The sequence below is a fragment of the Salarias fasciatus genome, chromosome 14 (assembly GCF_902148845.1).
Source record: "Salarias fasciatus chromosome 14, fSalaFa1.1, whole genome shotgun sequence".
In the NCBI taxonomy this organism is placed as follows: Eukaryota; Metazoa; Chordata; class Actinopteri; order Blenniiformes; family Blenniidae; genus Salarias; species Salarias fasciatus.
Genome location: NC_043758.1, coordinates 9,463,914 through 9,490,927, shown reverse-complemented (window position 1 = coordinate 9,490,927; position 27,014 = coordinate 9,463,914). Strand labels below are relative to the sequence as shown.

At 43.5% G+C, this 27,014-nt stretch overlaps 1 protein-coding gene across 1 annotated transcript in view; it reads left to right on the top strand.

Annotated features, from left to right (window-relative positions):
• LOC115400712 (elastin-like) overlaps positions 1–25,428 on the top strand; it is a 54,581-nt gene extending 29,153 nt beyond the window's left edge. The window contains exons 20-50 of the mRNA XM_030108722.1: positions 15–44; positions 3,085–3,348; positions 3,487–3,612; positions 3,697–3,891; positions 3,978–4,145; positions 4,250–4,363; positions 4,515–4,616; positions 4,789–4,994; positions 5,107–5,161; positions 5,246–5,278; positions 5,410–5,514; positions 5,594–5,632; positions 12,758–12,868; positions 13,309–13,443; positions 14,270–14,335; positions 14,440–14,469; positions 16,197–16,199; positions 16,291–16,317; positions 16,407–16,421; positions 16,526–16,555; positions 17,010–17,075; positions 18,198–18,245; positions 18,326–18,400; positions 18,496–18,555; positions 18,751–18,774; positions 19,122–19,181; positions 20,064–20,117; positions 20,562–20,609; positions 22,536–22,571; positions 23,419–23,499; positions 23,698–25,428. Coding sequence (XP_029964582.1) covers positions 15–44; positions 3,085–3,348; positions 3,487–3,612; positions 3,697–3,891; positions 3,978–4,145; positions 4,250–4,363; positions 4,515–4,616; positions 4,789–4,994; positions 5,107–5,161; positions 5,246–5,278; positions 5,410–5,514; positions 5,594–5,632; positions 12,758–12,868; positions 13,309–13,443; positions 14,270–14,335; positions 14,440–14,469; positions 16,197–16,199; positions 16,291–16,317; positions 16,407–16,421; positions 16,526–16,555; positions 17,010–17,075; positions 18,198–18,245; positions 18,326–18,400; positions 18,496–18,555; positions 18,751–18,774; positions 19,122–19,181; positions 20,064–20,117; positions 20,562–20,609; positions 22,536–22,571; positions 23,419–23,499; positions 23,698–23,744 — 2,453 coding nt within the window. The 3' untranslated portion in view covers positions 23,745–25,428. The remainder of the gene's footprint in view (positions 1–14; positions 45–3,084; positions 3,349–3,486; positions 3,613–3,696; positions 3,892–3,977; positions 4,146–4,249; positions 4,364–4,514; positions 4,617–4,788; positions 4,995–5,106; positions 5,162–5,245; positions 5,279–5,409; positions 5,515–5,593; positions 5,633–12,757; positions 12,869–13,308; positions 13,444–14,269; positions 14,336–14,439; positions 14,470–16,196; positions 16,200–16,290; positions 16,318–16,406; positions 16,422–16,525; positions 16,556–17,009; positions 17,076–18,197; positions 18,246–18,325; positions 18,401–18,495; positions 18,556–18,750; positions 18,775–19,121; positions 19,182–20,063; positions 20,118–20,561; positions 20,610–22,535; positions 22,572–23,418; positions 23,500–23,697) is intronic.
• The last annotated feature ends 1,586 nt before the right edge of the window (positions 25,429–27,014 follow it).

Below are 27,014 nucleotides of genomic sequence, written 5' to 3'. Positions count from 1 at the left end.
TTTTTTTCCAACAGGTTATGGAGCAGCCAAAGCTGCTAAATATGGTGAGAATGTCTTAAATTCTTCAATTGCATTGCCTATAGCTCTTTTATCACAATTTTCAAAAATATTAGAAAAGCTATTTGATGCCAGACTGGAGTCCTTTATTCAAAAATATAATATATTAACCGATGGCCAATACGGTTTTAGGAAAAATCGGTCAACATCCATGGCAATAATTGATACAACTGAAGAAATAACAAACGCTATTGACAATAAAAAATACACGGCTGGAATATTCATTCATTCATTCATTTTCTGCCGCTTTTTCCCTTTCGGGGTCGCGGGTGGCTGGAGCCGATCCCAGCTGCTGTGGGCGAAGGCGGGGTATGCCCTGGACAGTTCGCCAGTCTGTCGCAGGGCTGACATATATAGACAAACAACCATTCACTCACACATTCATACCTAGGGGCAATTTAGGGTGATCAATTAACCTACCATGCATGTTTTTGGACCGTGGGAGGAAGCCGGAGTACCCGGAGGGAACCCACGCACACACGGGGAGAACATGCAAACTCCACACAGAAAGGCCCCGAGCCCCGGCCGGTATTTGAACCCAGGACCTTCTTGCTGTGAGGCAAGAGCGCTAACCACTGCGCCACCGTGCGGCTGGAATATTCATTGACTTAAAAAAAGCTTTTGATACCATTGACCACAATATTTTAACAATCAAACTGGAAAGATATGGTATTAGAGGAGTTACTTTGAATTGGGTCAAAAGTTACCTCAGCAACAGACAGCAGTTTGTGAAGATGGGCAACTTCAAATCTTCATGCTTGAACATTTCTCACGGAGTCCCCCAGGGGTCAGTATTGGGCCCGAAATTGTTTAACCTTTATATTAATGATCTGTGCAAAGCTTCAACGCTATTAAAAACGGTATTTTTTGCTGATGACACAAATATGTTTTGCTCAGGGGAAAACCTGGAGGACTTGTTACATTTAATGAATATGGAAATGAAAAAAATTAAATTCTGGTTTGACTCTAATAAATTGACACTTAATCTGAGTAAAACCAAACTTATGATTTTTGGTAAGTGTAACAAACAAACTAATGTCCAAGTACAAATAGACGGAATTTTAATTGAAAGAATACACAAAACAAAATTTCTGGGTGTAATTATTGATCAGCAGATAAGTTGGAAAGAGCATATTAAATATATTGAAAATAAACTTGCAAAAAATATCTCAATTATGTATAAGGTTCTCGACCACAAATCGTTACATATATTGTATTGTTCCTTGGTGTTACCATATCTGAGCTATTGCGCTGAGATATGGGGAAGCAACTATAAAAGCTCAACATTGCAAATCTCGCTTTTGCAAAAGAAGGCCATAAGAATAATTCATAAAGCTGGTTATTTTGACCATACAAATATATTGTTTCTTAAATCCAAAACACTAAAGTTTCAGGACATTGTAGAATCTCAAATAGCTCAACTCATGTATAGAGCACAGCAAAACTCCTTGCCAGAAAACATTCAAAAGCACTTTCATCATCCATATAATGTTTATCATCTCAGAGACATTGGTTGCAAATTTCTTATTCCCAAACACAGATCAACAATGAAAAGCTTTTGTGTCTCTGTTTCAGGTGTAAAACTTTGGAACAACTTAAGTCCAGATCTGAAAAAATGTTCAAGCATGAGGATATTTAAGAAAAAAATAAAAGAATCGATACTAAAGAATTACGATCTTAAGGAAATCAACTAATTTGAAGATGTTTTCTTTGTCTTTGGAATTTATGATATGTTACTGATCTGACACAGGAAACTGATAATGATAAGTTTCAGTTGGGAGAGGGGGTGGGATTAAATAAGCTCTGCTTCTTCCCACTCCTTTTCAGACATGCAGGATGGCATCTATGTTCTCTATGTTTGGTATATTTTGTTTGAATTGATGTCTGTTTTGATTGATGTCTGCTTTACAAAGTCGCTATTTAGATGACTTTTCAATTTTGAATTATGGTTTGCATGTTTGAAACAAATAAATTCATTCATTCATTCATTCATTGTGACCAGTGTTGGGCAAGTTCTTCAAAAAAGTAACTGAGTTGGTATCTGAATGCAAATATTTTAAAAGTAACTAATTACTAGGCTAAGTGACTATTGCATTACTTAAAAAAAACATGTTTAAATACAGTATGTCTAAGAATTTTGAACCCATATTAAGATGCATGTTCAACTATTTATTATGAAATTTAATTAAATAAATAGATGACTGACAGAAAACACTACAATAATCTAAATTATTCAAATGTTTCTGTGTGTTAATATGAGACAAGACACCAATAAAACTGTAGATAGCATTTCTACAGTTGTAAAAGACTAAGAAAAAACAGTAGATGTATGTCAATGGATGTCTGTGCTTCCATTTAAAAGCTGCCTTTGAATGATCATGGCTCTGTGGCTGTATCTCTGTCATGCCAAGTGATGCACTTTGCAACAATACACTTGATGACATCATGATTAATGAAATCAATAGACACTTCACAACATAAATTATCAACAGGAAACTTTACATTAATCTAAATGATTCAAATGTTGCTGTGTGATAATATTATACAAGACACCAATCAAATTTAATTTGTAACTTTTCTACTTTTTTAATTTGTAGCGTTTCTACATCCGTTAACGTACATCTACTGACACAAATGTATGTCAATAGATATTTATACTTACATTTAAAAGTAGCCCTTGAGTGACCAGGTCTCTCTATGGCTGTATCTCTGTCACGTCAAGTGACACACTTTTGTACCAATACAGTTTTTTGTGTACTCAAACTTCTGTTAGGTCAGCTGGACTCTAGTGGAGGAAAAAAAAAAACAAGCTTAAAGTGGTGAATTATTTTACTGTCAGTACTTGTCAGTAACAGCACTGTAATGCTGGTAAGAGTCACTGGTTAGATTACTTGTTACTGAAAATAGTAACGCCATTTGTAACACTGCAAATTAATACATTACTTTTCAAGAACCCATAAATTCACTTCTAAAATGAATCATGTGGTCAAGTCAGATCAAGCTTTTCTATTGGTCTTCCCTGGACAGGAGTCCCTGGAGGAGTCCCAGGAGGAGTCCCAGGAGGAGTACCTGGAGGAGTACCTGGAAGAGTCCCAGGAGGAGTCCCAGGAGGAGTCCCTGGAGGAGTCCCTGGAGGCTTCCCAGGTGGAGTCCCTGGAGGAGTACCTGGAGGCTTCCCAGGAGGGGTACCAGGAGGAGTACCAGACAGAGTCCCTGGAGCAGTCCCAGGAGGAGTCCCAGGAGGAGTACCTTTAGGTGGTTATTCCCCAGCAGCCAAAGCGGCGAAGTACGGTAAGATATAATATGATATGGTTTTAATGTTGTTTTCACAATATGTCACATTGAAATCCCCATCACAGGTATGTAATCAAAAGCTTGTGTTGTTTTCTCGTTCCCCTGTTTGACCATACATGATAACTGTTTCATTAGGGGCAGGAGTGCTGGGTGGGGCAGGAGGACTCGGCGTACAAGGAGGAGGACAAGGAGCAACAGCAGGGCTGGGGGGACTAGGAGGAGGAGGCAGTGCTGCTGCTGCTGCTAAAGCAGCCAAATATGGTAAAGGGATCTGATTATGTCAACCAACTTCTAATCTGATTTACACCAAGAGGAGCATATTAAGACAAACTGGGCTTTTTTAAGGGGTAGGAGGACTTGGAGCTGGAGGACTCGGAGGTGGAGGACTTGGAACGGGAGGACTCCGAACGGGAGGACTAGGAGCTGGAGGACTCGGAGCTGGAGGACTCGGAGCTGGAGGACTTGGAGCTGGAGGACTAGGAGGAGCAGGACTAGGTGGACTCGGAGGGACTGCTGCTGCTGCCAAAGCTGCCAAATATGGTAAATTCATCAACTTCATTTTACTCAAATAAAATGTCCAATTTGCACTCAGAGAAGGATTTTTAAGGCATAACTGATAACCACAGGAGTAGCAGGGCTCGGAGGAGCAGGAGGAACAGGTGGCCTTGGAGGACAAGGTCTAGGAGGAGCAGGTGGACTAGGAGGAGCAGGACTAGGAGGAGCAGGGGGACTTGGAGGAGCTGGACTAGGAGGGCTCGGAGGAGGTGCTGCTGCTGCAAAAGCTGCCAAATACGGTAAAACTATTTGATAGTATAATCAACTGAAAGAAAAATCAGATCGACAGGGACAAAGCCACATTTAACTAAAAACATCTTGAAAATACATTCGTGTTCCACAGGAGTTGGAGGTCTGGGAGGAGCAGCTGGTCTTGGAGGTCCTGGAGGACTCGGGGCAACAGGAGGACTGGGAGGGCTAGGAGGTGCTGCTGCTGCTGCCAAAGCTGCTAAATATGGTGGGTGTGATCATTTTTGTAATTATGACTAAAAAGAAATGATCATTGATATTAACCATGCCACCTTCAGGGAAGGATGATCTTGAGATAAACTTGCTATCAACAGGTGCAGGAGGACTTGGGGGAGCAGGAGGACTTGGGGGAGCTGGAGGATTTGGAGGTTTTGGTGGAGCAGGAGGACTCGGGGGTGGGGGAGGGCTCGGAGGACTAGGAGGTGCCGGAGGACTCAATGCTGCCAAAGCTGCTAAATACGGTAATTAAAGCTCAGAATTACGCATATGTCAGGAATCAATACTGTTCTTTTATATTGATGTGAAAGGACAGCAGGACAGTTCACATGTTGCTGCATTTACACAGTGATCTGGTTTTCAGACCATTAGAATGCTGCACCACTGTGGATGACAATACCTTTGTGTGTTCCACAGGAGTTGGGGGTATAGGAGGCGCCGGAGGTCTTGGTGGAGCAGGACGAGGAGGAGCAGGACTGGGAGGAGCAGGACTGGGGGGAGCAGGACTGGGAGGAGCAGGACTGGGGGGAGCAGGACTAGGAGGAGCAGGAGGAGGAGGATACTCTGCTGCTGCTAAAGCTGCTAAATATGGTGACAACAATTCAATACAGGAAAGACACTATGTATAACCGCAGTGCAGATGAACATGCATCAATATGTGGTTTGTTTTTATTTGAAGGTCAAGGTGGTACAGGGGCAATTCCACTTGGAGGAGGAGGAGGAGGAGGAGGAAGAGGAGGAGGAGGAAGAGGTGGAGTTCCTGGTGGTGCATTTGTACCAGGATATGGATGTAAGCCCGTCTCACAGACAGTACTTTGTCAAAAGCTAAATATTATGCTTTAATCTCACTTCTTTGGGCATGTTTCTGGTGCAGCTCTGGGTGCTGGTGCCAAACCACCAAAATATGGTGAGGATCAATTTTCACAATTTAAAACAGCATAATGCGGATTCACCTCCAAGAATTGATCACAATATGAGAAACTGTCCTGTGGGTGCCTTAACACAGAAACCAGACTCATTTATTGATCCGATTGGCAGGGGTCCCTGGAGCAGGAGCAGGGGGAGTTGGAGTCCCAGGGGGTTTTCCAGGGGGAGTCCAAGGAGGAGGAGGTCAGGTGCTGCCAGGTGGTGCCGGCTACGGTGGTGAGTTCTTAATAATGCCTTCAGCAGTTTATTATGTTCCAACAAACTCTAAATGGTGACATTTTCTGCATCCTTACAGGTTATGGAGCTGGTGCTGGAGCCAAACCCCCTAAATATGGTGGGTTTGTGTGTGACGTGTGTAATAAATCTTCATAAGATATATTTCAATAGCCTGGCATGCCAGACTGTCTCTCCATGCTCAGGGATACATGGGGAAACAGTCTGGTACCGCGCCAATCGAATCTGACTTCTGCCCGGCAAACTTCTGCCGGGCCAATCACAGCCCACGAGAGGCGGGAGTTAGCGATGCGTCATATTATACACCCCTCAAAACAATCATGGCGGCAGCCGCAACACAGCGAGGTTTTATCACGGCTCTGTCTGGAGTTTTGAACGAACTGAATTTGGCGCTGAAACCACAGCGAGAATCTGCTCTGAAGGCTTTTCTTTCTAACCCCCAAATTCCACCGGACGCAAAAGCGCCGCGCCGCGTCCCAGAAGCGCTGGTGTTACGACGGATCACCAGATCGGAGGCGCTGGTAATTCGCTAGGTCGCCGCTTCTAAACGGCGTGGCGCTGCGCCGCGCTCCCGGTGTCCCTTGACTTCAGGAACAAGACGTGACGCGTCGCTTAAGCGTCCGGTGGAATTTGGGGGTAAAACGGACGTAAAACTCCATGCCACGATCCCATGTTTTGTACTACAAAACGACTACAATGGAGCGCTGCATACGTCGCATTGTCGTTGTGTCACAGCCTTGTTTCTTGGATTGGTTCTCTCCGCTCATAGTCAGGACCGAAAATTGAAAAAGCCCCTTAGAAAACAACATGGTAGGCATTTTTGAGGAAAAGCATTTTAAGCATTGATTTTACATGATTTTTTAGTGCTGAATCCATTTCTGCCGGTTGCCCAGCTGGAAAAGTTACTGTTTAGTCATAATTATTGATTAATTAGTATAATTAATATATTAATCGCCCAAAGTTAGAAATTGCTATTAATTTCCTATTTGTTAATATTATACATATGATTGCTTGGTATCATTGTAAAGAGGACCTTCTAGCCTTTAATTTAAGCCCATATTTGCATTTTTTTGACAAACACAGAGGTCACATGAGCTCTTTAAACTATAAATTACACACATTTTCCCACAATTTTCGCATAAACTATATAGTTTATTTTATCCCTGTGGGATCAAGGGATATCACGGACCCAGAAGCCAACAATCTCAATACTAAATACAAGAAATGTATGATATTTCTTTGTGAGAGGCTATTGTGAGCCTTAAAATAGCAGTAACCGGCTCCGGCCCATTCACCTCCATTCATTCTTTGCACCAGTATTATGTAAACAAAAAAACCCACACCAATTGTTTAGATGTAATGATACTATTAGTAATATTAATGCAATGACAATCAAAGGCCAAGTAGACATTTTCCATCCTTGTAATCAGTAAAATTCACTGAAGATGGCAACTAATTACAAATATAAATAGTAATGATTAAATCAAAACGGCATTACAGGTTCTTTGTGATCATATTTTTTTTCCTTCAGTTCATTACATATTCATGCAAGCGTCACTTGACTTTCGGCACTGACAGGATGCAGTGCATGGGTTTGGCTTACAGCCGCACCGGGCCGTCTTCCATCCAGTTGTGCAGCCACAGGTCACTAGCTCCTCACAGCATCTGGAACTGCAGGCAACGACATGAGTTCAGGAACAAGCACGTTGTTCTCCATCTTCCATCCCATATTTTCAGGGGGTGGCAGCACCGGGTACTGCAGGTGGGCCTGTCGCCAAGCCGAAGTCTGGAGGTGAACATGATGGATGTGAAATTTCAGAGCGTCTCTGGTGGGTGGGTCTCTCTGTGGTCATGCCTTTAACAAACGGGCCCAAACGGACTTCACTGATGTTGTTTGTGTTGTTTACACCGTATAATTTACAGAAAAACATTTCTGCATTTATGACGGTGGAGTCAATAAGCTCAGGACCTTCACCAAGCCCCTTGAGTAGATGGCTGTGCTGTCGAAACACATTCCAGCAGGTCTTCTTCATGTGTCCTGAAATGTATGATGTCGAGTCTCTCCCACTGAGTCCATGGAAACCTGGAAGTGGCTCAAGAACCTCTTCATCCATCTGCAGCTTTTCTACAACTGCACGGATGGGATGTACTTTCTGTCCTTTGCTGTCCCTGCTTTCATCCAGATTTGTTGGCATGGCATTCTGTGGAAGTAGGCGATCAGCAGAATCAAGACATCGGAGTCTCTCTCACAGTTGGAGTTGAACTTCTCAGCATTGGGGTTGGAGTTTTTCCACATCTGTTATAGACAGTTCCTTTATACGATCAGTTGCTGGAGGGTTGTCTCTATCACAAAGTTAGTCTCGTGCCTGTGCAGCACCTTTTATTGTGTCAAACCCCTGCTGTCCTCCTTTTGATAACTTTTTGTTTTTGTCTCCTGACAGATGAGACATTCTTCTCGAGCTAGAGAGTGGCCAGTGTCCTTCAGAGTGCCAGCAGCTCCATGATCACGCTGAAACAGAAATTATACTGCTTATTTAGCCAGCTTGTTAATGTCTTCTTCTTCTTCTTAGTGCTCCAGGAGGGTCAGGGTACCCCGTCCCGGTGCGTTGAGCCGACCAGATGAACCAGATTTTTCCAGTGCTGGCGGTCTTGTGCCAGCTGCTCTGCATCCGCCACAGCAACTCCGTGTTGTTGGAGGTCGCCCGCAACGACGTCGAGCCATCGGGTGCGGGGTTTCCCTCGTGGTCGTCTCCAGCCTGCGGCCTCTGGGTCAAACTGGAGAAAGGCTCGTGTCGGATGTTCTGGGAGTAGACGAAGGCCCACGGCCCAGCCAGCGGGCGCGGCGTTGTGCGACCAAGGAAGATGCTCGGGGCTGGCCTGTGCGGGCTCTAAGCAGAAACTCGCTGGGGCCTCCTGATGTTCTCCATGGTTCTAAGAGCCCTGCTATCAAAGCCATCGATTCTGAGGCCAGACTGTCGTTCTGAGGCCACGTTTCTGAGCCATACAGCAGGATGGAGAGGACGGCTAATTTGTAAATCCGGAGCTTCGTTGTGCGTGAGATGGTCTGGTGCCGCCAGAGTGGTTTCCAGAGGGACTGCAGAGCAGGTGCTGCCAGGGCTCGTCTGCGGTCAGTCTCTGGTTGTAGATCCCCGCTGTCGGTCACCATGGACCCCAGATACACAAAGTTCTTGACAGGCTCTACAATGTTGCTCCCAATTTGCATGGGAGGTGAATTCACCTCGCTAGCTATCTTTAATCAATGGAATTCACTGATTTCAAGTAACTTCATTGATTTACATAAACACATTCATCAAATAAAAAACAAGTGTTAGTTACCTACGATGGATACCAACAAAGTAATGAAAGCTGTCAGCATGCATGTTGGACTCTTGTCTGCAGTAACTCCCTGGTCGGGTTCCAGGCTCACAGTAATCCCCCAGATTGTAATAATATGGTGATGTTATACATTTTCTGAAACTCCATTGGCAAGTCAGTATTTCAGTATCTGTTTTGTGTCTCTGGTATTCCTCGGTACCACAGGGCTAAAACTAAGAAAATAATTTAGGCGGAATTTGTGAAAACAAATATGTTCTTTGTGGTTTGAGGAGCTTGAGTGACCACCATGTGTGCCAGGAAGGTTGATAATTGGATTTAAATGAAAGCTAAAAATGTCCTCTTTAAAATAACACCAAACACAACATTATTGAACATTGGGAAGTGCCCTAACTATGAGCCTAAGCCAGGATAGGCAACAGTGTCTAACATCTAAATTACCATGGAAGGGGGATAACTTGGAGGAGGAAATATAGAAAATCAGGGGCCTTATTTGAAGAGCAACCGGTGGATTCTTGTTTGGGACACCTTGAACTTTCAAAAAATGCTGGTTGCCCACTTTTCCTCAAAAATGCCTACAGGGTCACATGATTCTGAATTTACAGCCCAGTCTATCAATAGTCCCGCCTCTCGTCAGCCGGTTTGAAAGACTGTCTTGTGTGTAACACATAAAGTCAGTCTGGCATGCCAGGCTAATATTTCAATAAGACTAGCATTAACTTGAAGAACTTTGACGTTAGACTAGGAGTGGGCGGTATAAACGGTTTAAACCGTATGCGAAATAAATTTGGCCCTCGGTAGGGATTTTGGTCATACCGCCCTACCGCAATAGCACATCATGTCCTCTAGGTGGCGGTAATGCAACTTTTTAGATGCCCGGTTCACCAAAGAAGAAGTACACAACAACAGCGAGGGCGGCGAGCAGTGAACAGACAGGGGAAGAGCTTGTGAAAAAGATTGGTGCAACTTCTAAAACAGTGGTCTGGCCGAACATTAATATCTGGCCCGCCAGATGATTTTGAAAATCTGAGGGAGCTGCTTCACGGAGGCAGTAACACCGTCCATTAACCTTTGAGCATCCAGCTCCTCCTAAACCGTCTTCATTACCTGTGAAACACCTTGAAACCCTCTGATTCAGTGAACAACCTGAGCCGTGCAGCTCCTGCAGCCTTCAGGGACACTTTGTAAAAGTAGCCTGCTGATAGATGCCACCGGTGTCACAGTCAGCTGTTAGCTTAGCTGTTAGCCACCGACAAACTGGGATCAGTTAAAAAAAAAAAAATGCCCTGACACCAAATCAAGTTGCTGACCCCTGATCTATAATCTGACATGGTTTGGATTCAAAGTAACTTGACTTATGTTATTTAATAGTTTAAAAACTACTTCCTGCTTCCATGCTTTTACCATGTGCTATGGTAACCATCAAGAAACTGTTATGCTGTAATTTGTATATCAAATTATACCGTGATATATACCGTCTACAGTGTAAGATTCAAATTATACCGTGACATCAGTTTTAGGCCATATCGCCCACCCCTATGTTAGACTGTCAGATGCCTTTTCTGTCATGGTCGGTGTGCAGTCAGACCCAAACACAGAGAGACAGAAGCAAGATCAACGGTTGAACAGGTTTATTCGGTGCAGGAAAACCACAAGGGCTGCAGCCTGGCAGCAGTGTTACAGGTTGGCTCGAGGCGAGGCGAGGTCGTGGCGAGGTCGTGGCAAGGTTGTGGCGTGGCGAGGTTGTGGCGTGACGATACAAAGCAAGAAAGGGCAAGACAAGGCTAGACGTGACAAAAACCTCCTCTTTGCTTGGCAGAGCAGCCGAATCCCTCCGCAGCAGCAAGGGAGTCTGGAAAGGGTAACGATCCAGCAAGGAGCAAGTGGCAGGGTGAGGTTTATATAGGCAGGCAGAGTGGCAGTCCCCAGGTGAATGCCATCAGCAATCAGCAATCAGCAGGACCCAGGGAGACTGGGACTGCCTGCTGCCCGCCTGAACAAGATCCTGACAGTACCCCTCCCTCAAGGGACGCCTCCTGGCGGACCACCAGGCTTTTCCGGATGGTCCCAGTGGAATCAAGCCAGCATCTGCCTGTCCAGGATATGTGAACGTGGAACCCACTGCAGTTCTGCCGCCCCTCCACATCCCTCCACATACCTAGCCACCAAAACCCAAGTTGCAGGTGGGACAGCATTCGTCTGACCCCTGGATGACAGGCAAATTTGGAGGAGTGTAGCCAATGTAGCACCTCATCATGGACCTTGGCAGGGACAAATGTCCTGTTGGCAGGACATGGCTCACCGACCAATGCCTCCCACACCCGCTCCATAATAGGCCATGGCAATGCTCACACCACACAATCCGCTGGGATGCTGGAAGCCTTCTTTCTCTCCTCTCCCTCACGGGCGAATTGTCGCAAGAGGACATCAGGTCTGGTGTTCCAGGTGCCTGGGTGATACGTGATGGGAAGAGACGGAAAGCAGCCTGTCGACTGGAGGCAGTTGGCCCGGCAGCAGGTGCTCGAATAGATCACCCTCCCCCCGGTCCAGGAGATGAGAGGGTCGAGGGTCCGCAGCCAGGGGTACCCAAGGATCACTGTTTCAGTGGACCGAGGTAGCACAAAGAATCTGATTGCTTCCCTGTGGTTACTGGGGGAAAGCAGGGTCACTGGGGCCATACGGAACCGAACGACGGCGACCTGGGTTCCAGAAGCACTGAGTCTGTGAGCTTGATGCGGCCGACCTCCATTGTGTCCACTCCACGCAGTGCTACCTCATTCCACCTGCTTGCAGCAGCTACCACCCTGAAGTCCACTGAGTAGTCAGCGATGGAGCGCCCTCCAGGTCTCATCATCAGCAGCCTTTTGGAGAAATCCCCCTCCTCCTCCATATGATCGAAGGCCCTCTTGAACTCGGAGGAGAAACGGGTAAAGGAATAATCAGCAAATGCAGCACTTTCAATAACCGCTTGAGCCCAGACTAGCGCCCGTGAGTCTAGGAGATTGGTTAAATAATAAATCTATCTATATCGATGGGGAACTCCTCCGGAGCCCTTTCAAAAACTATCCTGCATTGAAGCAAAAACCCACTTGCCCTGCCAACCTCTCCTTCATGCCTCGACGGAGTGGAGATGGAGATGATGCATTGCTGGCCAAAGGCCGCTCCAGAGGCTACCGAGGGTGAGGGGTCCAATGGCGGAGCGGATGCTCCCTGGGCTGATTTTGCTTCCACTAATTGGCTCACCATGGACATGCACTCAGTCATCTGCTGTCCCAGCTGATGCGGGTAACCCTCCACTGCTTCCAAGCGTTCCATGGGCGCCTCTCTGCTGGGTCTGGGTTTTGGCTGGATCGTTCTGTCATGGTCGGTGTGCAGTTATACCCAAACGCAGAGAGGCAGAAGCAGAATTAAAGGTTGAACAGGTTTATTTGGTGCAGGAAAACCACGAGGGCTGCAGCCTGGCAGCAGCGTCACAGGTTGGCTCGAGGCGAGGCGAGGTCGTGGCGTGACAAGGTCGTGGCAAGGTTGTGGCGTCGCGATGCAAGGCAAGAAATGGCAAGACAAGGCTAGACGTGATAAAAACCTCCTCTCTGCTTGGCAGAGCAGCCGAATCCTCTGCAGCAGCAAGGGAGTCTGGATGGGTAACGATCCAGCAAGGAGCAGGTGGCAGGGGGAGGTTTATATAGGCAGGCAGAGTGGCAGTCCCCAGGAATCAGCAGGACCCAGGGAAACTGGGACTGCCTGCTGCCTGCTGAACAAGATCCTGACATTTTCTCAGAGTTCAATGTCCTCTAATGAGAAGGTTAGGCCTCCAGATTGCACATTAATTTACATATTAAGTGTATTAATATTAATGTGCTCATACAGATTCCTCCATTTCTCTGTCAAATAGGAGTCCAGGGAGGAGCTGGAACAGGATTAGGAACTGGAGGGCTAGGAGGGACGGGGGGAGTCGGAGTAGGAGGTGGACAATACTCTGCTGCTGCCAAGGCTGCTAAATACGGTCAGTAAAATGAGCACACATACACAAAGTCATGCAAATGATGATTCATTTTTAAACTTATTGTGAAAGAAAGGCCACCATTTTTCTTGACACATAAGATAGTTCACATTGTTATATGTTGTAAGATACAAATCTGGGTTTCCATGATGGGGCACTGGTGCAGGTTTAGGAGCAGGAGTATTCGGAGGAGTTCCAGGGGTAATACCTGGAGGTGGACAATATTCCACTGCTGCCAAAGCTGCTAGAAATGATATAAATATGCACAACATTGATAAATATGAATGTCACATATTTTATCTCACCCAAATGTTTGATTAGAGTTCATTTTCTTGTGGCCACTGTTCATTTGTGTTGTTTTTTGAGACTGATTTTCACAAATAGTACACATTTATCTGAAGTTATCAGATGCAGATTGCATATTTTTCCTTGACTGGGTGTAGGTGTAGGTCTAGGCGGAGTAGGAACAGGACCTGGAGGACTTCCCAGTGGTGTGCCTGGAGGTGTACCTCCAGGTGTAGCAGGGGGTGTGCCTGGAGGTGGAGCTGAAGGGACTGGTGTGAAACCACCCAAATATGGTAAGAAACACAAGCACCTTTTTTTTTTCTGATGAAAATAGTTTTTTTCTAAGTACCTGAAATCACCTTCTTGTTTTGTTCCTTTTCATTTTCTGTTGTTTCTCAGCTTATCCAGGATTCCCACGAGACAATTTGTGTTTAGCCAGCAAATATATAAAAAAATGATACTATTCAACAACAACAATGAAAATCAAAACAGACAAAAGAAAATAATACAGAAAACACCAATACAGAGCACGTCTTAAGTTAACAGGCATTATACGCATTACTTGGAGACGGAAACTGCTGCAGACTTCAGTTAAACACAATACTTTCGCAGTGTGTCCAGCAATCCCCAATGGTCCCTATTAATCCATCTCTTTGTCCAAAGTATTTACATCATGCCAGCAGGACTGTCAGAGCCAGCTTTTAGCTATTTATACCAGCTGGAATAGCTCCATACTTGCTTCTCCCACAGTTTCTTTCACACCATTTCCAAAGCTTTCTCATGCTCTCTGTAGATGCATGCGCATCTTAGGTCTTAAAGTCTGATAGGAACTGGAGTCCAAATGACATAAACTTAACAGGTAAGGTAGTGAGAATTCTGTGCTGGCATGTTGTTTTATGTAATGTTTCTACAGAAAGCTAATGAGATGGTATTACAGTGTTATTACTGTAACCAAGTGCTTCTAAAAGTGTTGCAGCTTATATACAAAGACTCCTGAGGCCTGTGACAAGCACAACATTAACATTACATTTTATGATGTGATTGAAACATTCTCTCTGTATTGTAATTCAGCTGCTCACAACAGCAGCGTTCTGAATCTGACAGCCTCTGGTGTTACAGGAGACCTCTCTGGAGTGACCCCAGACACTGGCGTCAGCGGCGTTCCCAATGGTTCTGCAGTCCCAGGTGGGGTTTCTGTGGCTTCACGTCATTTATGGGATTGTACCGTTTGTTTTTTGTAAGTTGTGCACTAATTATTTTCTTTTATTGCGCTTTGTTTTTCTTTCTAGCAAAAGATCTCAGTGGAACACCTCAACCAGGTACTGAGAAATATCAAAACTCTTTAATGTTTTTACAGAAACGCATAAATGTATGTTTGTAGATCAGGATTACACAGTTTATAGAAAACAATTTTACTGTTTACCTGTCATAACTGAGAGAGCAGCACAACAGTTTAAGGTAATGTGAGAGTTAAATGGTAAAAAAACTACATTATGTCATCATTGTAACTTCAACACAGCAATCATAATATTAACACACAGGCAGCTAACCTGAACTATTTTTTCACCTTTATTTGTCCATGACATGCTACTTGGGGTGGATGCTTAAGCCTGTTACATTTTCTTCACACATGTTGTTTGTATTGCTGTTGCTGCCAGCCATTCACCATCTCCAGCTTACAGCCTCCCAGCTGTGGCAGTGCAGTGTCAAGGTCCAGCTTCTGTCTCCTCTGGTCTCTCTCACTCTGCACCTGTTGAAAAGCCGATGCGTGACTGGAACCTGTTGTCTTCTTGGCAGGCCCCTCAGCTAGTGCCGCAATTGGCAAGCCCACAGATGCCCCACATGCCAGTAAGACATAAAGCTTTCAACCAGTGGAGTGAATTATATCTCATGTTTGTAGTTTTACTGGTTGTTGAGTTGAATGTTGGTTTTAAAAGACAGCATGGGAATGAAGATGTAAAAGTTTTTATTTTTTTTTTCCATTTTTTTTTTTTTTTTTTTTTTTCGTTAAAACCCTAAATACTGTGTTAAAACCCTAAATACTGTGTTAAAACTCTAAATACTGTGTTGGGCTGAATAAAAAAACAAACAGGTTTTAGAAGGTTCAGCACATGAGCATCCAGGAAGATGCTGATGTGACCCATAGAGAGCGGCGTTGAACACCAGGGGAGGACCATCCTGCTACAGCTGCTCTATACTGTTAACACGTCGTCTCAAGGTTTTAAGAAGCTGCACGTCAAATATTTTGGTTTGCTCTTCGACTGACGATAAATTTAGATGATGTTATTATGAGAACAGGATTTGGTCTTGAAAATGTCTTCTAAATATCAGCCTTGAAAAAAGGAAGATAAAGGGACAACTTAGAATCATAACGTTCCTAAATTCAGCCCAATATGCTAAATATAGTAAAACTAAAAATATTTAAACTCAAGAAGCATATTTTAAAATAAAAATCAAGTCCAGACAGAAGACCGTTCAACTCCTGAAATTAGTCTACAGCAAGCACTGGCTAATGAACAGTAGTCACCTGAATAAGGTTTTCAGTTTGTTCTCTCTCATTTGAGTCCAAGAGCATTTTCCCATCGACCCCCTGCTTCAGCTTCCTGTTGTGCTGGAACAGCACTTCCAGCAGTTTTCTCTTCTTCATAGCAGTGTTGCAGTGTTTCTCCTTCACTAACAGCTTGCTATGCTTGCTGGGTAACTGTCATCATTATCAAAGCTCGTTTGTTTTTGAGAAAGTGGGTGCTGTTTATAGAATTTGCCATAATTCTCACAATGTCTGGAGAGGAAGTTATTTTAATTTTGTCGCAGTGATTGTATCAAGATGATACTTTGTTCACTTTACTCTGTGTGGGAAGTCTCAATCAGCTGATGTGACGTAGATGGAGGTGTCTCACATTTTGTTCCTTATTGTTCCCATTATTCCATTGCACTGATATTGATTTGTAATTTCATTGATACAGAAATATGCCTACAAATGTCTAACTTACTTTCTTAATCTTTTCTTTTTGCTCTTTGTTCTCTTGTGGCGGTTTTCTGCAAACAGGCGGTGAGTTCAAACAAAAGTTAAATGAGTTCAATTAATTAAAATCTATTATATGTTTTAAACTGTTTTAACTTCTTTGACCATTTCTTAACAGTTTCAAGTGGAATTGTTCAACCAAGTGGTAAGAAGTGCAAATACAAATTTATTAAAGTATTATTATTTATTTAAGTGCTCACATTATTTAACTTGTTGCTTTTTCTCCTTTCACAGCCGGTACAAGTGTTGGTAAATGAGTCCAAATTCTCTTATACTGAGATATATCAAATAATATTGCTGAATAATTTCTATTTAGACTCAAATTTTTCTCTTTTTTTCACATGTTAATAAAGGAGGAGCAGGAGTTGCAGTTCCCTCTGGTGGTGAGAAATGTGTTTGTGTTGTTTCTACAGTTACACTAAACATTGAGTTTTGGATTTTATTACCTCATCGAGATAGTAGTAAACTGTTACTGAAGTGATATTTGAGGGTCACAGATTATATAAATTAAGAGGAGGAACTCAATCTGGGGTGTCATCATGGCTTCATTTTACCACGGTTTTCACTCATTAAAGAAGCAGGACATTTAATTCTATTTGTTTAAAAATGTGTTTAAACATAATTTTAAAGCACCAGCAAGTTATATGATAAATCTGAATTCCTTTTTTTTTTTTTTTTTTTTTTGTTTTAAGGTAACGTTTCAACCTCTCTCCAAATATTTTCAATGAAATCTTGCAGTACATGCTTCTGGCCACATGGTGGCGACAAAGACAAACACAACAGCAGAGGTCGTTTGACAGTCACCACGGTGATTAAAGGAAATGGATGTGTTTACAGGGGTCGGCACTGGGGTCGGCACTGGGGTCGGCACCGGGGTCAAAGCACCTAAACCTGTCATACCAGGTAAACATGGAATCTTTTTATTTTCTCATGGTTTTATGTTTTACTTGTGAGTTCATAGATAGCAGGTTGCAACACCTCGTGGTCACTCTTACTAATCTCAGAACATTTCATGTGGTTTGAGTTTGCTGGTTAGTGTCATTGACTGGAGTTCAGTTAGGTTTGACTGATAGAGAGAGCTGTTAGTTAAGTGAATTTATTTGCAGACTGATTACAGACTGACAGACAGACACACTAAAGCATTTTAAAACCGACACAAACATTTTTTTCTTACCAAATACTGGGAAGATAGTTTATGGTTTAACCTCATATTATGACTGAACTTCCTCTGTAAGATCCCAGTATCACTTCATCTTAGATTAAACCAAATTAAACTTTTGTCTGTGAATTTAAAGTTCCTTTATGTTCATATTTTCTTCATAAGCCAGATGAGTCTAAATGCCATTGTAACAATAGATCAAAAGGCCTTCACGAGGTTGGAAAGACACAGGTGAAAATATTCAAACATACGTGCACAGTCAGCATCTTGAATCTGTCGATTCATGCATTTTAAAATCAAGACATCCTAATAATACCATCAGCAGAGTTTTTATGATCCCATTCACTGGTGTAGATCTCCTTCCTCCCATGGAAATCCTATTTATCTTAACATGCACGTTCTGTCTGGACGCCTAATGACTCAACGTGAATCGATAAAAACAGCAGCCTTTGCTGCATCAGGCCTTTCTCTACCCAATTATCTCTGCAACTGACTGAGCGCTCATCAATTTTGTGCACCTGCAGGTTTGCGGTTTTAAGGTATTTGTGCTACTCTGCACTTTCCTAATAGTGTAAAAAAAGATGCATCTCAGCTAAAATCTTCTAATATCAGAACATTATGTTATTTTGTATGAAAGCGAAAGAGCCCTATAAAAACCAATGTTACACTCATTTATCACGTCAAATCTTTTTACATCAAATAATGATATATATATATGTTCTTCACCATGCCTTCTGCATGATCTGAGTTCTGTGTGAAGGAATAAATAGTCCTGTCATTGAGTTATGGTAGATTTTACCTGGATTAAAGATTGATGAAACAGCAAAGACCTTTAGTCTTCTGACACTTCTCTTCCATCGGAGTAGGAGTCGGTCCGGGCGCAGGAGGATATCCCTACGGTGGAGGATATGGAGGTAAGTGCCTCAGTACTTCCTTATTAACATTATCAGTAAATCTGGGGTTCGACTGACAGGAACCTCTTCCTGTGTTTTAGTACCTTATGGTGGCGGGACGGGTACCGGGCCTGGAGCTGCAACGCTGCCCGGAGCGAAGCCTCTCAAACCTCCAGGTGTGTTCACGGAGGAAACAGACGAAGATTACAACTGTTTTGAGGATGTTATTTGTCGGATGTGCACGTTCACACATTATTGTGTTTGTTTACAGTTGTGAGCGGAGCAGGAGCAGGCGGAGTCGGAATCCCTCTGGCAGCGGGAGGTTATCAAGGTCAGGACCTGTTAGCTGAGATCAGTGGGAAAATAACCACAACTCATTCCTCTTTTAAAGATTAAGAATGTTTTATTTCATTGTTAACTTTGTATTTATTCCCTATTAGAAGCAGTTTTTTGGAATTATCCAGTACTTGATGATGATTCACCCGACTAGAAAATAACGCTACTTTTCTTTGTCGTCATGATTCAGGGGGATACGTTCCATACGGACAGGGTATGTCTGAGAGGAGAGGAGGCTCAACTCATGAATACACATACACATGTTCTAATGTACACACGACCCCCCTGGGTGTGGAAAAAAAAAAGAAAAAGACCACAACAACTGAAGCTAAAGCTTCCTGGTCTTTGACAGTTTGCTGGGAGATGCCATCATTCTGCTCTTCCGCTGCAGGAAATTGTAGGACTTGCTGATAAGTTTTTGAATCAGGCATGAGGAAGTGGTGTGGATGCATTCTATGAATTTGTCCTCTATTCTTAGCTGACTTGGAGTCTAGTGCAGGGCAGCTGCAGGCGACAGCGGGAGGCTTCATCACCACCTGTGTGTTCTCCTTTTCGTGGCAGGTGTGTATCCTGCAGCCGGGCTGGGAGGTGCTGGCGCTGGAGGAAAACCGCCCAAACCAGGTAGATCATCTCTAAGATCACAGTTTCCTTCATTTACACATTTTTGTTTTCAACTTTAAAAGCTGATTTGTTGTAATTCCTTCCCAAGTTTCAAGAATTGAGTCCATCAGTTCCAGTCATTGAAGTGAATGTTTACCTAAACAGTGGCAGCATGCGATTTGGTGATTAAGCCAAAACTTCTGTAACAACCAGCTCCAAGGAAAGCAAGTGAATCACCGACCGTTAGTAGTCTATAAATGGAGCAAGTCATCATTTCCCACTGGAGGCTGATTACCGCTTGTAGTGCTGCGCAGAACATCACAGCGTGATTGTCTGGAGATAACTCGTCCCCCAGAGAGCCCAGCCCTGAAATATCAAAAACTCTGCTCAGAGAAAATTGGATGAGGTTGTTACTGTACGGTGACCTTATTATACTTACAAGAAAAAGAAGGGGGGATACAGGAGTCGCAGCACAGCTTTGAGAAGCTTAACTAACCAAAGACAGAAATACAAATAGGCTGTATGATGCTTTATGAAGCTTAATTCAGGCTTATAAAAATGGGAGCAGATGTGATATTGCATGCACACGTTTGTAAACTGATCTGCTGATGGAGTAATACACCTGAACAACGACAAAAACCCACTTATTATCCATTCACTGCATTCTCCTTCATGAATATGGAATGTTATGCGTTTGCGCCAGATATTTGGTGCCAGATCACAAAGCGGTCACACTTTGTTCCTGTGACTTGAGCTGATTCCATCTGAGAAACGTGAGGGAAGGGGAGACGAGGAGGACGTAGCCATAGAAAGAGAAATCGTACACAGACAGGTCAAACTCACTGTATATCACAAGAAGAAGTACATTCTCATCAGTGTTTGATTAACCTTTCAATCTGACAGGCTACGGCAATCTTGGAGGCACAGGAGGAGGTGGAGGAGGAGGATACCAGCAAGGTGACGACTACAACATTTTGTACTCCGGTTGACGCATTTTTGCGTTTGCCCTCTCCCGGTAGTGATGGATGAGTGTAATCACACAGCAGCAGCAGACTGAGCCGTCTCCTCTCACTTCCCCACAGCTACTGTACAAGCTGTCCGTAAACTCTCATGACCCAAATCCTTTACCCAGAAACAAGTCCTTCTGTGTGCCACACTGCTACAGATGGCATGATAACTTTCACTGCGCAGCACAAGAGGCTTAACAAATTAAGAAAAAATAGGAAAATGAGGTCAAGCTTTCTCAGCATGTACATTTCTCATACATTACTTTTTTTTTTTTTAAATCTACTTTACATTTAAGCCTTGATGAGCGCAATTATTTTATTCCTTGATCCAAGTCTTGCTCTTTTCTTTTCAATGAGTCTGTGGTTGTTTGTTAAATATTTTTGGATCTCGCAGGTGTGGCTCCTGGATACAGAGGCGGATACCCTCAGCAGTACTACCCAGGTACGACCCCGGCTTCAAATGTGCACACGTACAGAGCATGATGACAAGGAGATTGACTAGGATGTCCTAAACTAATCACTCACCACATTGTCACAAAAGGCAGCAATTCAACACAGCTGATAACAAAGACGTGATCAGGAGGACCTGCTGCACTTCGAAATGACCCTTTCTGGCCACAGTGTAGTGAAACTAAAAGCTCAAAGTGGTTAAATGGTCATGAAAAACACTTCACTGGCCTCAAACCGCCTCCACAGTCACCAGATCCGAGTCTCATGAAGATTCCGGGCCTGGTAGTTAGCTGCAGGTGACTCCTGTGGTGCGTTAGTTGTGCCATAAATCAGCGAAGGCAACTTAACAAATGAGTTAATGGAGACATTCATCTTCTGCAGTTAGAGGCAGAGAACGAAGACTCTGTGTGTGTGTGTGTGTGTGTGTGTGTGTGTGTGTGTGTGTGTGTGTGTGTGTGTGTGTGTGTGTGTGTGTGTGTGTGTGTGTGTGTGGTAAATCCTAGAAAGTATCTCGACTTACTTGCTTGTTTTGTTCTTTTCTGTTGAAAATATTTCAGTTCTGTCTCGTTGTTTCTGCATATCAGATTCATCTGGTTCAGTCTCCCCAACTAAATTCAGTACCTGTGTCCCGGCCTGCCTCCACCTGGAGGGGGATTTATTTAATAGACGATTCTTTAACTTTTTGTCCTTGTTTTGTTCGGATCAGGAGGCGGATTAAAGCAGAAATGCCAGCAGTCAGGTAACAGCAGAGAGGAAGGACAGCAGACAGACTGATCTGTTACTCCAACTTTAGAGCTCTAAAAGAAGGAGAGAGAGGAGAACTGAATGCTTCACCTACTCCAGCTTTTTCTTCACCAGAGGATGAAAAAACAATGTGTTTGTAAAATAATCCGGTAACACTTTACTTGAAGCCCCTCTTTATAACACATTATAAGTAGTTATAAACACTAATACATGATCACAATGCTTTATAACTCACTATACAGCAGTATACAGCATAGGATTAAGGTTAGGGTTAGGGTTAGGGTTAGGGTTAGGGTTAGGGTTTGGTCCTGGCATTGTGATCATCTATGAATGTTTATAACTACAGCTACACATGTTATAATGGCATTATAATGCTTTATGAATGTACTTATAATGTGTTATGCAGGGGGGCTTCAAGTAAAGTGTTACCAATAATCCTATGGTGCTGTGGTGCCGCGTTTTGAATACACGATGAAGATCTTGATCTCTCCACCTCTTTATGGCGTCCGCCGTCAACAAGACTCAACTTCACTTCTTCACCGTTCCGCTTATTTGGATCATTTCAGCAGTGAATATATAGTAGAGACACAATGCATTCTTCAATTCAGCTCCAGTAACTCTCTCTTCAAGTCTCTGATTAAAACTATTCACCAATGCACGTATAGTTCCTAATTATTGAGTCACCTGATTTTCAAAAATGAAGCATTTAAGGGTTTTTCAGTTTTGAATATTTTTTAAAGATGTCATTCAGCTTGAGAGTCGTGAGACAGGTTAGTTTTTTTTTTACCCTACTGATGATGTGTTGTTGCAAAAGTAACAGTAAACATGGGAGATCGACCTTTCTTCATCTCTCCACACGAAACTACATAAAGGCAATTTTAGACTGACAATAATTAAATCTTCAAATGAAATGATTTTTTCAAATGTTTTTTAATGAAGGGAGAATCCAGACATTATCTCAATGAATTCTGATCTGCTGAAATACACTCATCTCCAGAGTTAAGTGCCTCCCATGTGATTTACTCCACTGTCAACAGCCTCATTCTGACCACATCCTGGCTGAGAGGCGCTCACTTCACTATGTGACCCTTTCAAAGTGCTCTCATCTCAGCTATACTATGCAAGCACCAATTTCCTCTCCTGTTTCTTTCTCTTTTTGTCATTGATGCTGCAGGTGGATATGTACCAGCCCCACTGACTCCTCAACAAGGTACCAGCATCCTCACATCACGAGGTGGCCATGATTCAGGCCGGGGCGGGCGAGCTTTTGACTTTAGTACCCACACTGCAAAATATCACATCATTGAGCTGGAGGGTGGAATCTGATCACAAAGGGCAGGTTAATATATAATGGAACAAGGAGTAAGTGATTTTGAGTGAAATTCATTAAATATATACCATCTACCATGACCATAAACACTGTGTGTTGTAAATTCTGGATTTCTTTGTTTTCTTTTTAAGCACGTCTACTTTTAGGATCCAGCTCCAGAGAGATTTTGTGAGACTTTCTAGGGCTGAAAATAACACCAGTAATGGCAGCTGTAATTTTATTCCTAGCACCTGTGTTTGGTTACATTATCGACCTCCCGTTTTCAGATTTTTACAGCCTCTCTGGGAGGCTGCTGGACGTCTGGCAGCGTTGAATCATAAATCTCAGCAAGACAAGTCGTTACAAAATGTTTCCACCAGAGGGACTTTCTGGTGAAGGGAAATAAATTGTCTTGCTCTTTATATGGGTATGCCAAATAATGTTTGTTTTTTAAAAGGTATGGGGTTTATTGCAAAAAATAGGAGGTGAACTTTGAAAGTATTATTGCATGTTTCGAGAACAGAAATGCTGTTTAATATCAGTGTGAACAGAGGACATTCATGTCAGGAAAAAAAATAAAGTAGTGACACATTTCTACAGATCAGGTTCCAATTTCCAGCTAAATCCTCTTTTATTACAAGTTAAATGTCTCTGATCCTGCTTTAAGGCAGGAGGAGCAGCTCGTCTCTGAGGCTGATCACTGTGCCAGAAATCAACCTCAGCTCCTGACTGAACTTTTGTTTTGCAGCCAAAGCAGCGAAGTACGGTCCACTGCAGGGCTTCCTCGGTGGGGCAGGAGGCGGAGCGGGAGGAGGAGGCGTCTACCGAGGTAAAGGACATGAAGCACACCTCTGAGAAAGTTCACTTTGAGCTCACAAGAAGCAAAACCCTGTTGAGAGCGAACCTTCAAAGCTGAGCAGCTCGCAACCTTCGAAAGGAACTAAAAAGCATTTGAACATTTCAATCTGTGACGATGCGATGCTGAGCTGAGACTGAAGTGTCCCTGTGATGCTGTGCTTTGCTGCAGGTGGCGTTGCAGGATGCCATGGCAAATACTGTGGGAGGAGGAAGTAGAGGATCTCCCGAGATCCAGTGACCTCAAGGAACCATGGTGCTACTGCATGATCGAGAATGTACATTTCATATGCAATCAAAGCTCCGTAGGACCGCCTGTAAAGATATTGGTTTTTTTTTACATACTTGACTTCAGTGTTTTTATGGGAACCCACCGACCCTGAATTTTGTACACGTTCTGATGTGACGTATGTTAATGATAGTGCCTTTAGACATTCATGTGTTAATCAGCTTTAACTTTGTATTGCACCTGCCTACTTGGACTACAAAATCTGTGTCTCTGTTGCTATGTGTGGCTGTGTGTGTGTGTGTGTGAGTGAGTGTGTGTGTGAGTATCGTGCTGTGTGGACAGACGGTTGTACTGTTGTGTGAAAGACTGTCCGACCTGTCAGTGCCAGTGTGACTCCGTGACCTTTCATAGTTAATCCTGAAACAAGGTGACCCGTCTCACGCAGCTGCACGGAGCTCGCCGACTCGGTTCAGCTCGGCTCCGGCCAATTCCCACCTGCTCTCAGCAACTCTGCAGACTGAAGTCGCTGAAGTTCATTTTTACCTGCAATTTTTATTTAGCTCACTGAAAACAGTTGAAAACAACCTTAAGCTCAGAGAAACCAGCATCACACACAGAGTAAAACCTCCATCACAGTGATTCTCCAAGGATGGATAATTCACTTTACCTGAGGAAAATCTCAGACTGTGCATAAACTGAACTCACTTATGATCAATATAAGTCGACCTCTTACAGGTTAGATGCTGTGATTTGTCTGGCGATGCTGATTGTAATCCTTGAACACCGCTATTCGTCCGCTCCGAACTGACCTTTGTCTTCAGCAAGAGGACACTGATCCAGATTATGTCAAGTCTTTGCTAAAATGTGAACATCTAACTATGAGCTGACACTTCAGTGGGTTGTCAGCTCGGCTCGCTGGCACACACGCACAGACTGCCTACATTGTTAAAAAGAATGACGTCCTTCAAAATGAAAGCAAGGTCACTGTGTTGTGCACATAATGTGTGCAGACTTTTATTAGATCCATTGTTCCTCAGTGACCTGAAAACCAAAGGGCCGCATGTGGCTGCACATTGCACAGGTTTGAGCAACTGCGTCGTGCTCGAGTGTTTGATGTCTGGAATTAAGAGATGGAGAGCTTCAGATGTTTAGTAAGCTGGCTATTGGTGCGCCTGGCTTTGACTCATAGCTTCACTGTTATCAGGAATGCGTGAACACGAAACAAGAACAATCATTTGCTTGTGCATTTATTCACTGTTACTGAGTGTAGTGCAGATTAATACTTTAACGGGAGCGCCTGTGTGTTTACGTGAGGCACAATGTCCTGTTGTTCTTTATTTACTTGAGCTGCTTTTTAAAAAGAAAAGGCTTTACTGACCAATGGTTCATGAGCGCTGTCGCCAAGTGACCCCATCTCTTTCTGTAACTGTGTACTGTATTTTTACTAATTTGATGTTAGCTGGCTTCAGTCCCTTCACTCGGTGCTGTTTAAGAAGCGTCTGTGAGCCTCGCTGGGTCAGACTGTGTCTTATGTATTGTGGGATACTCTTCACCTATTTAAGACTGTTTTTATAAGAAGGAACAGTGTGGTTTTGCACTTTTTATATTTCTACAACACACATGTGACTTGTTCCCAGATATCCTGGCATTTTATTTGCTTCAACAAGTAACAGAATAAAATGTATTTAAAGAACCTCTTTGTTTTTGTTGCTTCTCTGAGTCCATTAAAGCCCTGCAGGGGTAGCTCGCCCTCACAGCTGATCAGAAACATCTGGATGGAGCTTCCTGGAGGATCAGTCAAATTCTAGAAAGACATCCAGTCTTTATCTCTTGCCTGTTCGGGACCTTCATGTCGGCCCTGTTTGTTCCTCTAGAGAATCGATTCAGATTTGGTGTGTTTTAAAAACTGACACAGGTTTGATTTCCTCTCTGTAATGACAACAAACCTCGGGGTCAGGAGGACAGGCATGTTGCCCCGCGTCTCGGCGTGGAAACTCGGGTTGTATTGTGCCAGCTGGAAATAATGAACTCATGCTGCTGTGCTGAGAGGATCTCCTGGGAGAACCACTGACCCGAGATCCACAGCCCGGAAAAGTAGCTTACACTGTTGTTCCAGCAGCGCAGGCTTCAGTCCCATGATGCCTCACTTTGTCACTGCAGGAAAACATGGCACAGAACTCTGTATTTTCAGGAAAAATAAATACTGCAGCCTCATCACTCCAAAAGGTTTGCCCCCAAAAAAATGCATTCAAGGAAAACAGCTGGCTGAATATGGTTCTAGTCATAAATGTGACGTTTTTAAACACTGAAGAGGCAGTGGTGGTGTGACGCAACAAAAGGTGAAACGCACCGATTAGAGACACCATGTGTGTAGAAAACACATGCACAGGGAGAACATGCAAAGTCCACACGGCAAAGCAAAAAACTGCTCCGACTGAAAACAGTTCAAAGTTTTAACAACTGACCACCAACAAGTCAGTACAAAAATTTACTCAGTTTTAGTGGTGTAGTCCATCACATCCTCATCATTTTTCAAGATTTCCTGCCAAAAAACACTTTATTTTCCTCGTTGTAATAAACACTTCATGTATCTTTTCTATGCTGATGTACATATGGAGCTGGTTGATGTGCTCACAAAAAGTTTCACATTATTATACAGTGACCTGCAGACAGTTGTGGTGGTGTAGCGGCTTGAACTCTTGCGGCACAGTGACAGTCCCCCTGTTTGATTCTGAGCTTTTCCTCCCACAGCTCGAACACGTGTTCAGTGAAGCAGTAACTTTTAACTGTCCATAGTTATGAATGTGAGAGCGTGTTTGCATTGGATGTATGGTGAGGGAGCTTACCACTACACCATTCTGTAGAACAGATCAATCATTCACAATTCAGCCAGAATCACACAAAAAAAAAATAGTATTTTAAACATCTCCGAGCTTTAAGCTTGCTGTAGTCACTCTCTTTCCTCACACTTGTTTTTATGGTTACAATTGCAGATGATCGAACTGTATTGCAGTAAAAATGATCAATCCCTGAAGTTGCATGGTAGTTACTGTGGCGGTGTTTCCTGCAGCCTCTTCCTGCTGACACCTCCTCCTCCTCCTCCTCCTCCTCCTCCTCCTCCTCCTCCTCCTCCTCCTCTGAAATCCTTGCATTCATTACGCAGGGCGCGTGTCCTATTGGCCGGCTCCTGCCTTCCTCTGCCCGGCTCTGCAGCTCCATTGGTCGGAGGCTCTCTTGAATGAAGCGCCGCAGAAACGTGC